A 12,640-nucleotide genomic window follows, 5' to 3' on the forward strand; every position below is an offset into this window, starting at 1 on the left:
TGTAAACTAGATTTAAGATGCAAGTAGCTCAGCTGCACAAATAAGATGCAGGTAAGAGAATCTACAAAGGAAATGAGGATAGGACTGCGTCAAATCAATCGAGAGACTCTTTTCTCAGATGCGATTTACTTGTCTTCTGACCTTACATGTATAACTTCAAAGCTACGACATTAATATCTGGATAAGAAAGCATATGAACAACATAGTGTACACGTACAATAAACAACGGGCAATATAGACAAAAAAAAAAAAAAAAAAAAAAAAAAAAAAAAAAAATGCAATAAAAGCTTCTGCAAGTATTGGCTGTTTGGAAACACGGTGGAAGGAGCCCAACTTCAATGGCAGTTCATATGAGCTTGTGTGAGTGTTTTTTTTTTTTTTTTTAATACAAAATCACCCGTTCCATCCTTCTCCCTTCTCTGGGCCATCATCATTCACATTTCCATTTATCAACAGAGAGCAAAAAGAGTAGACCACGGAAGTTTAACTGAGTTCTGGTTTAATTTAATTTCAGTATCAGATACTTATGTTCTGAAAACGCTTACTACAGTAACTAAACTATAGAACAAGATGGTGTCAGAAGGTAAAACTATAAATGGTTAGACACACCTCTATCCAAGCGTTCCATTATATTGCAGACTCGGATTCTACAAGGCAAATAGAAGTGGTTATCTAATATCTGTCTTATGCGCTGAGATTGTTCACGCAAGAAATATTACGAGGGATGATCAAAAAGTAAGTGAAACCTGTATATATATTTCATAGAACCAATACAGCCAACAGATAGTATATATTCTTAGGTTATTTTATGACTGTTACCAGGTTCTAGAAGTAATTTTTGGGGACGCTCTGTATATTTTGGAAGGATAGAAACCATTCTTCGAGTTATATTTTATTTTTGCAACGAAAATTATTTCTTTTCTTCTGCGGGAATAGCGAACAGCTCGACTTCTCGCCCACGAATTAAAACAATAGAATCTTTCATCGTTCATGAATACATACAGTATATGTGAAACGTTGTTTTACAGTGAGAAGATTTTAATGAGCAACAAAGAGGCTATTCATTTTCTCAACTACAGCGTGCCCCACAAAAAAGGCAGGAAATTTGAATTTTCTACAATAAGAGCGATTGTATGTGCAATAATGTGTGTTATGTGCAGTTGTATAGTTTTGTGCTGTTCCATTGTGTATATTACGTATGTAATCCACACATTGTTCATTGTTTCTTTTCAGGATGGCTCAACTAACGAATTTCCAACGCGAAGTGATAGTCGTTTTCAAGCAAGAGCATCCGACGTGGGGACTGAAGAAATGCAGGGACATTTTGCCACAGTTCTTAGTGCAATAAGTAAAAATCAGTTTTCCGATGTTGTGTCAGTACTAAAGAAGAAAGGATCACCTGCTGCAAAAGTGCATAAGCGAGGATCTGGCATGACTAGTCAAATCGCGACGCCAACAAAGCGGAAAGTGTTGGAGCTTGCTGTGACACCAGAAAAACAAAAGAGAAGACACAGCAGCCAGCGTGAAATTGCTCGTGGACCACACATATATAAAGGTTCAGTGTTTCGCATTATTAAAGCATCCGCGTTGAAGTGCTACAGAAGAATAAAGTGCAATGTTCTTACTGAAGCACACCAGGCAGCTCGAGAAGTGAAATATGCGGCTCTGATACAACGTTTCCACGAACACGATAAGTGGAAACAAGTGTGGTTTTCTGATGAAGCATGTTTCTCTCTCCATGCTCCGCTAAACCGGCAAAATGAACGAATTTACCGTGCTGTTCAAGTGAAAACAAACATTTCTGAGAAAGATCTAATGGTGGAATATGATAAGCAACAGTCATCAATCATGTGCTACGGTGCGGTCTCTTGGCATGGCAAAACAGAATTATGGTTCATTGAAGGTGACGCATCAGGTCAAGGACGTCTACCAAGATACAGGAGAAAGAAGAAAACAGTGAACCAGGTGGTGTATAGAGACGAGATGTGCACCCAGATGTTCCAAGATATTAACACAGTTATGGGTGATCACGAATGGACATGGCAACAAGACGGTGCGAAGGCCCATACAGCAATCGATACTGTGACATGGATAAGAATTAATACTCCTGACTTCATCGAACCTAACGACCGGCCGTCTAAAAGTCCAGATCTCAACGTGATGGATTATTGCATTTGGGGTATACTGCTACAGAAGGTTCAAGAACACAGGAGAGACATCACAAACATTGATGGCCTGAAAGCTGTACTGACAGACGCCTGGAACAACGTTCACTTCAAACTATCCAGAATGCCACCGGAAATTGGTTACAACGTCTACGCCACTGTTGGAGCCAAAGAGAATTATTTTGTGCACTTGCATTGATTATGAACATTCAAGTGACAGTGTCAATAAAATATAAATGAAAATGTGTGTGTCCACCTCATATTACAGAATCTACAATAAATTTCCTGCTATTTTGTGGAGCACCCTGTATATGCATGAAAATCGTATTTCAATTACTTAGATATTTCAGTGTTTCTTCCTTACTCATTAATATGCAAAGAGTATGTTATATGATTGTTTGGAACTAAATTAAGTGCTTTCTTCAATTACTTATGGAAATACTAGATCACAGGTGTGATGCTGCCAGACCTTCGCCAATAATATTGTTCAGTCAGTTTTTATCTCGACGTTCTCACGTTCGAAATATTGTCGTCTTCTTTTACATTGCGTCCAGTGAACTGTGAATTAACGCAAATTCTTTCAACATTTAATTTGCATATCCATACAGCTGGTTTAACCAGATTACATTTTGAAATGAACTACCAACATTGACCAGTTGGTCAGCCCAGCTCATACCCTGAGTACCTCAACTCGAAGAGTCTTTTCCATGTGTTGACAGAGCCAACACGCTAGTTTGTTTTGTGATGCAGTTAAGCAAAGGGGCATAAGTTATTAAGTAGTCGCACAAGCACCTTCCCAGCGACTAGCCCATTTAGTTAATTCCCCGATCTTTTAATCATGTGCGCATAATTAGTTAACGGATCCTATCAACTTCCTTATACATTGTGACTCTCTATGCTTGTTCTACTGAATATTACTGTCATTTTTTTTTTCGGATCCTCCTCACAGCAGCCAGGAACTTATGTCATGGGATTACTTTCAGTGTTACCCCACAGTATTAACTCCAATGTGTATCATGTAGTGGTTTGTGAAAAGTGCTTATGCTGATCTCCAAAATATAATATTTCATTCGTATATATATATATGGTACAAATTTATAAGGGCTATCATATTTTGAAATGTGAAGTGTGATGCATCCAAGAACGAGGAAGAGAGAGAATGCTGTTCATAATCATACTTAAACAATCAACTTTATATACTTGCAAGAACATTTTACTTACTCTGTGGATTTCAACGCCATAGTATCTGACGAGATGTCGATGATGAATGCCTTCAAATATCCTCAGCTCTTCTGCAACGTTTCGAATCGTTCGGTGGTCATTTGGCTGCAACTGGATCTCCTTCATCGCCATCAGCTCTCCAGTCTGGTTATTCACAGCTGTATACACCTTTCCAAAGCGTCCCTGCCCTACAAAATATAAACAAATAACGAATATTAACACTGAACATATAGAATACCATGTTGAATCACAGTTTAGACAATACAGTTTCATATTAAACGTTCAGTCATCGAAACTTTTTTTTTTTAATAGAAAGTTTTCTGATAGAATTAGGTAGAAGCATAGTTAATCACCAAAGAAAGTGAATATAGAAGGTTTTACGATTTATATTAGACCGAGAAACGTCACTGTCATTCTGGGAATGAGGGTAGAACGACGCATTTGTTGTCATGAGCAGTAACGTGTCTAAAGTGGCACGTGGGGAAGTGTTGTCAAATGGAGCTTAGCCAAACTCTTACTACGAAGGGTATGTTTTGTCCCTTTCCCATACTTATTTTCCCTACATATCTATAGTGAAACTGTCTTGGGAGAATGGGTTCACATTCGGGGCGACTACTTCGAAAGCTCTTACACAAACAAGGACCCAGTGGCGAAACATTGGCTCACAAAAAGCACCGCGTAGGAGGTTCCGAAGAAAGTAGCACCATTGGCGTGCCAGGAAAATCCACCGACACAACGTTGTGATGGACCAACGACTGAATTTGGTACCTTCAGTCATTTGTAAGCAGCTCCGAGCGAGATGCGTCTCTAAGGCCTGGGTACAGTCCCTGTCCAGCGTTACATTTCAGAACGAAAAATAAACTACAGGAAACTATGCAAAGTAGCTGGCGGGATCCAAATGCATTATTAGAATGCATTAAATAAACTTTGCCAATGATAGCATAGATCATATTAACTATTCACTGATCATTTCCGTCTTTTGTTTTATTGTAACACTAGAAATTGTAGCACTTTCGTTGTTCCACCAGGGGCCGCGCTCGGCTCTAGCGCGTGAGCTTTGTGGTGGACAATCCTCACGAAGGGTTTTCTCGGGGTTCTCCCGGTTCCTCCCACTTTCATAATTCCATCATTATCATCAATCTCATGATCACCGTCTTCCTATGCCTCGGTACATAATTAAGTGGGTTAACCAAGAAATTTCATTTCATTTTCAGGTCTCACAAAATGATGGTTCTTCATCTCTAAATCGCCAGAATGAATTGCGAACAGTATTCTCTTTTTTCTTTTAAAAAAAAATCTTAATGGCTAAATCCTTTTCCTGTGGCTTGGAGCAACCGTCGCACTTGTGCCAACCATACTGACAGGTGCTTTAATAATTAAATTTCGTAATAGTTTGTCTACCTTCAAGTTTTACTTTTCTCGACTTCAGGCGAATCGAGTGAAATGTACTTTTAACATAGAAATGTTTACAACTTTACACGTTTTAAGATGTGTACACAAACCGAAGAGAACTCTCCTAACTTGTTTAGTGGCTAGCGCGTGCGCCTTTGAAGCACGTTGTCCCGGGTTCGATTCCCAGTTGGAAGGCATTGAATTTTGAACGCAAATGGAAATTAAATTAACTCCTTCAGTATAATGTCGCACGGTCATGTCCTTTTGGGTACGGCATACGGATTGTTAAGGCACGTGAATGATGATGAAAAAATATGAAATGAGAATGTGGGAGGAATCGGAAACGGGAGTGCCCCAAGAAAAGCTACGGATACGATGCTGTCCATCACAAACTTACTTGGCCGGAGATCGAACCATGGGCCCCACACACCAGAGGTAAGTGCTCCACCACTGAGCCCCGTGCACACTTGAACTGAACGTATAAGGGTTGTTCGGATTCCGTCTTAAAACTGTAAGTCCATGTCCAGAGTGTCTACTAAAATTCCAACATGAAATTTCAAGAGTTTTTCGTAACCTTTTCTTTACCAAATCATAAAATTTTCTAACATTTTGAAGAGCGAATTTGGGTGCGAATTAGGCCGAATTTTCATCCATGCGTTAGAAACGTACTTTCCTTGCGATTTGGTAGCGTCTAAAGTCCACGATATACATTTTTGGTAGTGAAATTTGACATTTTATAGAACAAAATTTTTTAATCTGTACTTACATTTGTATAGTTAAAAAAAATCGTGACCCAAAAGCTAAATTTCGTGACTTTTTCGTGACTTTCATGACCGTTTTCTGATTTCGTTACTTTTTCGTGACATTCGTGACTTTTGTGACCGATAGACACCCTGATGTCTCAAATAACTCTAGTATTGGAAAAGGATACCAAAATTGAACAAGCAAAAACAAACAGAAATGCAATATTTTGGATGTTCAGACGCCCGTCATGCGTGAGTCCTGACAAACCATTGCATGAATTGGACATATTTAATTGGTTTTATGTTTCCTTCCATGATTTTCATTAACATCAGTTTATTACGAACCAAATCTTTTACGATTTTGTCTACATTTGCTACTGCATATAGGAACGAAGCGTTAATTCCTAGCAGGCCTTCAACCTGATTTGAATAGCAACAAGAATATGATATTCCAAGTCGCACATTTTCAAATTTAGTGGAGGTATTTTAAATTTCCAAAAACATCTGAGACTTTCTATAGATAGTAAGTTGATTTTTAAATGGAAAGCAACAATTTTTGATCCAGATATGAAATCTACAAAAGAAAATAAAACATTGTTCCGAACGTATTTTTTTCTAAACTGACTCCTTTGCAGTGACACAGAAAAGGTAACAGAGAAATAACCTAAATATATACGACACAACTTGTTCATTCCTTTTTAACTTAAAGAAGTTAATTTTGTCTAAATATAAAATATACGATCAGTGGATGCTAAATGCTGTATTAAACAACGGTGAAATTTTCAACTTCCGCGACAAGACAGAAGTATAATTTTTTTTAAAAAACGGGATGTGATAATTTTTGATTCAAACTTGGAATGTATTCAAGTTAAAAAAAAAAAAAAAACTGGTTAAAACAGTTTTCCACGATATTTCCTTTGCCCTTAGAACGAAATGAAAAACGATGTCCCGCTTCAAAAACGGTGAAAGCATGGTTTGAGGAGCATGACCAGGAGATATCTCACCTCCACTGGGTCCCACAATCACCAGATCTGAACATCATTGAACCATTGTGGTCTGAGTTACAAAGGCGTGTTCGGTCTTATTACCCGCAACCAGCAGGGTGTTTATTTATCATGTAGCTAAAATCCACTGGTGAAATCCTTACAACTAAACAATAAAAAAAGTTCATATGAACATAAGGCGAAAAACGCGTTGTTTCAAACTTACGAGATGTCGAAAGCGAGGAAATTGTAACTTTGAGGATGCCTAGCTCGAAAACTATGAGAAATATCAACGACGGTTAGAGAACTATTAGAGGAACGAGTACATTGTCTATCTAAATAACCATGTTGGGTTGTACCGATGCATACGATTTGAGTGAGAGGGCAGAAAGAGCGGAACGTATACCGCAGCTCCCTCTATAAAATCCGTTGTGCCCATACGTCCCAACTCTGAAACATGGTTATTTAGATAGAGAGTGTATTAGTTCCTCTAATATTTCTTTAACCGCCGTTGATATTTCTCATAGTTTTCGAACTAGGCGGTCTCAGTTACAATTTTCTGGATTTCGGCATCTCGTAAGTTTGAAGCAACGCGTTTTTCGCCTTATGGCTACATAATAAACGAACACTATATATATATATATATATATATATATATATATATATATATATATATATATATATATATATATATATATATATATATATATATATATATACACACTTTATTTTGACTTGCAGAATAATGTTCTGTAATCCGTTAGCACCATTTTTAGAACACCCGATATATTTCCCCATATAAGTAATAGGTTGAGAAACCACGATGTCAAAAGTAGTCATCAACCTTAAGTCGATTTATCTTTTATATTCGTGCGTTCACACTGAAGCAATCTACAAAAACAATAATACTTTCTGTATTTCTCCGACTGATCCAAACGTTAATACAGAAGAGAAATAAAAACAAACGTCGGAGTGCTTATTATAAACCCTACTGCTTCATCTGTGCTTCTGTCTCCTTTCCCCTTCCACAGAACGACAAAAAGCACAGCCGAGTGTTGTGGGCTCTCATTTGAGTGAGAGGTAGCTGGCAGCACGCGATGAAGCTTCTGATGCAGTGCCTGGTGTTGCTAGTGACAGTTATGGCTGTGGAAGTGATAGCTCAACAACCCTCCGAAGCACCGGCATCAACCAATCCGCCCTTCCAGCCTCCTCCCTGGAACAGGAGCGGCTCAGGAGGAAGACGAAGACACCGTCCCAGGGAGCCAGAGCCCGACAACTTAGTGGGACCCAGCGAAGGAAATCCCAGGGGGACTCAACGAGGGGAATCCACAGTTCTAACGGATGTGGAGTATGAACCAGGAGTCCACAGCATAGATGAGGTCAGTCCCTAATCTTCTTCCAACTTTCAGTTAAGTTCCAAAACTACGTCGGCTTTACAGTTTCCGTTTTCCACAGATTACGCAAGTATAATGAAAACATGAAACAACTATTTGATTTTTAAATACAATTACTAGCGATTCAATTACAAAATAACTATAGAGTTATATTCAAAACATACGAGGCAAGTGCAGAAAATAAGTGTACTAGATTTTTGTAGGTTTCAAAAAAAAAATATATTTAAAACAAAACTTTTACATGCTTACATCAGTACATATGTGAACTATTTTCCCCATGTAGTCATCATCCTTTTCGATGCACTTAGTGGGACGAGGAATTAATCTTTTTATGCCTTGGTCAAACACGTCTGCCGCCACCTCTTTTGCCCAATTCTTCATCTTAACCTTCACTTCCTCGTCAGTTGAAAATTTTTTCCCACCCATGTGCATCTTCAGCTAAGTGAATAGATGATAGTCTGAAGGCGCTAGGTCAGAGGAATGCGCGGATCATTGAAAATCAACGGTCTTCTACTCATTTGCTCATCGTGCACATCAGTACGACCATTTTTAAATTCATAACACCATTTAAACACACTCGTACTATTCATAGCTCCTTCGCCATAAACTGATTTGATCTCGTTAAAAACTTCAGAGGAAGATTTTCACTTCATAACGAGATAACGGATAACGCTGCGAATCTCGCACTTCACGGCAGATTTTATCGACATCTTTCACACAAGAGACGTTACTGTGGCCACAGTTTTGGTCGTACTGATGCGTGATTGGGCTTGCTGGAAAGGATAGGAGCTAAGCTACACAGCAGTGTGACCATACACAGCAATAACAAATTCTCTCTGTCCGCGAGGTGCCCTAGTACACTTATTTTGTGGACGTGTCTCATATTATTTACTTGTCTTTTTATCCCGTTAATTCTAGTTTCATCTGCTTATTTGGAGAATGTTAACCACAAAGATCTAGTCTACTAATATACCGATAAAGACGCTTTCTAATTTAAGAAGAGAACTATCTTTCTCTGTCCTTCCCTTCCTATATATATAAAATAAATAAAATCGAGGGAGTAGCTATTTCAGTTGCATTTCATTCAAATAAGTGGAAGGTGTTCTGGTTGATTTGTGTAACATTTTTGGCACGAAACAAATAATATTTATTAATTTTACTGTTAGAAGTAGACAAGAAACAATAAAAATAATTTTAAATTTTCCAACTATTATACAAAGTACAGAAAGTGTTATAGAATTGCTACATTTCTCTGTCGACAAGTATCAGATTAAAACGAGAGGTAGTGAGAAGCATTGCTTTGAAATTGATTCAACGTCCCAAGAGTAGATCAAATCTCCTCTTTTAACATTGAAGTCACACCAGAAGTGGTAGAAACAATCCAATTTCGTTTTAACATGTAACAACATACAGCAAAAACGGTAATACAGAGCAAGAAGTGGTTTCTTCGTATACATTTAAATTGGAAGTGGTAGAAATTTACCACTTCCGGTTTTAATACTGATCACCATTGAAGTAAAAAATAAGACAGAGAGAGACGCAGTTTTAAAATATGAATTTAATATGAAACAATACGTTTTATTTTTGACTTAATTCCTGTATTGCAATTGGAAATAGTAGAATTACTACCATTTCCGGTTCCAATATTGATTTCCATAGTGAAAATGGTAATAGGAGGCGACAAACGGTTTTTTTAAATATCGATTACGGATCACAAGAATAATTTTATCTAAGCACTTATTCATCTACTGAAACCGGAAGTAGTAAGAATTAGAACAACTTCTGATTCTAAAACTGAACCATATATATACTGATAATTCTAATAAAAAACAAGAAACTACCTCTGATCCGTAGAAGAGATTCCATTCCTAACTTTCTCCTTCTATTGGAACCATAAGTTAAGGATATACTATTTCCGGTTTCAATACTGAATTCTCACAGTTCAGAAGCCGACCGTAGTTTTACAAGTGAAACGGAAACCACTTTTTTGAATATCTCAAAAATGAATAAAATCTTGCAAGATCAATAAAATGTCGTACACTAGATTTTTGTCTTTAATTCTACGGCCAGTCACCATTAATATACTATAATCTGTTTTTTTGTGAGTAATGCGCCACTAATTCGTTCTCTGAGAGAGGCGGACGGACAGAGACAACAGACTTACAAATCCATATGAATCGAATAACAGAACCTCGCTTGATTAACACCTTGATTATTCTATTTTAGTACGGTATATTTTAGCATATTCCTGTCTTATTAGGCTAATAATGATAATATATGTAAATCATTTCTGGAACAATAGAATACGAATCAGTTCTTCGCTCAATTGCTCCTTCCACATTCACATACTATATACTACTGGTCCCTACAACGCTAGTCCCTACAATCACACATGTTTCAGATTTGCAGGTAACTCCTAACAGTTTAGAAATAGGTTGTTTAGACATAAATAATTCTATTCAATGACGTAAATATTTCTTTGAAGACCTTTCGTATAAAATGCAGAAATTCAGGGACTGATAACGATTGCGCCCACTGATCTTTGGCCTGTAATAAACGATGTGGGACTTTCTATACACAGTTTTAAAATTAGTAAAAAAAAATCCATGTAGTTGTGAAGAAATTTTGATAAATAAACATATTATTTTGTGAAGAATTTTATCACTAGATCCTCTGCCCTCGACAACTATGCGAACTATACTTCGTTCCAACCTCCGCCACCCTCGCTTTGTTTAGGGAAAAGAAGTGAACGACCTCAGCTGTATTGCCAATTTGTCATTCAGTCGCTTGATCTTGACGAGTGAAGATCGTAGGCTACTTAGAATGGCTAACAAGACAAACCACAGCGAAGCCCGTAAAATAGTTCATTGTGGCAACGCTTCCGCATCTAACAATTGAAAGATGTCGGTCGCAGCAATTTATCCCTCCTCTTTCGAGGGAGGTACGGGAAATCATATATCGACAGCAGCGCCAGCAGAGGCACAGTTGAAATAGAAACGCTCTAATTGAGTACATCTTTAGGATTATTAGCGCCTAAACCGTAAGTTCACGTTCCAATGGTTTCATTTGATGGTACACACTGTACAAACTTAGAGGTTGCCTCTTATCTTAATGGATGATTGAAGTGAATGTGGGAGAACAGCCTTCTGGCCATCATGATCACCAGATGTAACTTCTACAGACTTTTCCATTAGAGAAAAGCTATTTTCTTAACTCTCTTCCTGGGAGAAGTGACGAAATGCTGATTCGAATAACCAGTTACTCTAGATATCAATTTTGGTGTGATCGTTAGGCTTTGAAAAAAATGAAATGAAATCTTTAAGTTTTACGTCCCACGGTTATGCCGGTTAGACTAAAGGAGACGGTGATGATGAAAGATGAGTGAAATGGTGGAATGAAGAAAGTGGGAGGAAACGGGAGAACTCCGAGAAAACCCACGAGCACGGTGTTTGTCCACCACAAAGTTCACTTGGCGGGGGCTGGGATCGAACCCGGGACCCCAAGCACCAGAGGTGAACGCTCTACCACTGAGCCACCGCGCCCCCGTTAGGCTTTGAGATGAAGTCTGCTACAACTGGAGTTTGGCCATGTCACACGAGGTGCTCTCATTGCTAAACGTCACCCAAGTTCGAACATGTATTGCTTTCAGTGATTTATTATCAAGTTGTTTCCTTTTCTCATAACAAAACGCTATTAGTATATAACTAAATTTAAATACTCCCTGTACTAGTTCAGTAATATTTTGAAAGAATGAGACAATTTATTCAGTTTGGATAAGCAGCTCTGGAGCAGCCGCGCACTAAGAAATGTTTGATAGGGATCCAAAACATCTTTAACCCTTTCGAGACAGGGTTATTTTTGGCGTTTTCGCAGACTTTCAGTAAATGAATTATAACTCAAAGCCTATTTACTCGATTGATATGGTTGATATATTATTTTTTTAGAAGACGGATATGACAATTTTACGACGTAAGTTTGATTGCAATGTTGCCAACGGGAGGAAAATGTAGGGGTAAAAATTCACCAAAAAATCCCTAACCGAATTTTAAGAATTTTTGAAGCTGGCACCACTGTGCCACATGGGTCCAAGTCACTTCAAAGAATTCTTTGGAGTGACAGTGAAAACCTGAAGTCGTTGGCTGCCATATAAAGACAAAGAAAAAAAATCCTCTGCCTTAGAACCAAAAATCAACAGTTATGCGGGGTCGGCAGCTTCCCTAATTATCCTATTGAAACTTTTTAGGTGCGCTGTGTAGGCCAAAGACGAGGCTTTCAGATGCTGGTACCTTTGTTCCAATGTAGCCAACAACAGGGGAAAAGGGATATTTTCCGAATTTCCTCCCTAAAATACGTAATTAAAGTTTTCTGTAGATGGAAACACTGCTACCACAGAAAATAAACTTTCATATACTACTAATATATCCTACAAGTATCATGTCGATATCTAAGAAACGAAGATTGTAGTTTAAAAAAATAGATTATGGTAAACAGAAAAGTAAAAAAAAAAAAAAAAATCAAGGTTTAGAACCTAAATTCGAATTTTTCGTGTGCCCCTTAATTACCCAACTGTAACGATATGAACATGCTTTTGTTCAGTAAGGACTGATATTCGACTGGCGTTAAGATGATTTGCGTTCATACGTATAGGTATGGATTTATAAACATATATTTCGAAAATTTCTAATTTTTCTAGCCCAAACTCGGGAAATTTTAATTTCCGTAGTTGGCAACACTGATCACGG

The 12,640-nt window shown here is 37.9% G+C and overlaps 2 protein-coding genes across 2 annotated transcripts in view; one reads left to right on the plus strand and one right to left on the minus strand.

Annotated features, from left to right (window-relative positions):
• The window catches only part of Mekk1 (mitogen-activated protein kinase kinase kinase 4), a 146,393-nt gene that overhangs the window by 21,439 nt on the left and 112,314 nt on the right, over window positions 1-12,640 (minus strand). The window contains exon 20 of the mRNA XM_081732686.1: window positions 3,387-3,574. Within this exon, the coding sequence (XP_081588812.1) occupies window positions 3,387-3,574 (188 nt within the window). The remainder of the gene's footprint in view (window positions 1-3,386; window positions 3,575-12,640) is intronic.
• LOC145665379 (angiopoietin-4-like) overlaps window positions 7,560-12,640 on the plus strand; it is a 36,374-nt gene continuing 31,293 nt past the window's right edge. The window contains exon 1 of the mRNA XM_081732682.1: window positions 7,560-7,883. Within this exon, the coding sequence (XP_081588808.1) occupies window positions 7,602-7,883 (282 nt within the window). The 5' untranslated portion in view covers window positions 7,560-7,601. The remainder of the gene's footprint in view (window positions 7,884-12,640) is intronic.

Source organism: Thermobia domestica, chromosome 1 (assembly GCF_964235325.1).
Source record: "Thermobia domestica chromosome 1, izTheDome1.hap1.1, whole genome shotgun sequence".
Taxonomy (NCBI): Eukaryota; Metazoa; Arthropoda; class Insecta; order Zygentoma; family Lepismatidae; genus Thermobia; species Thermobia domestica.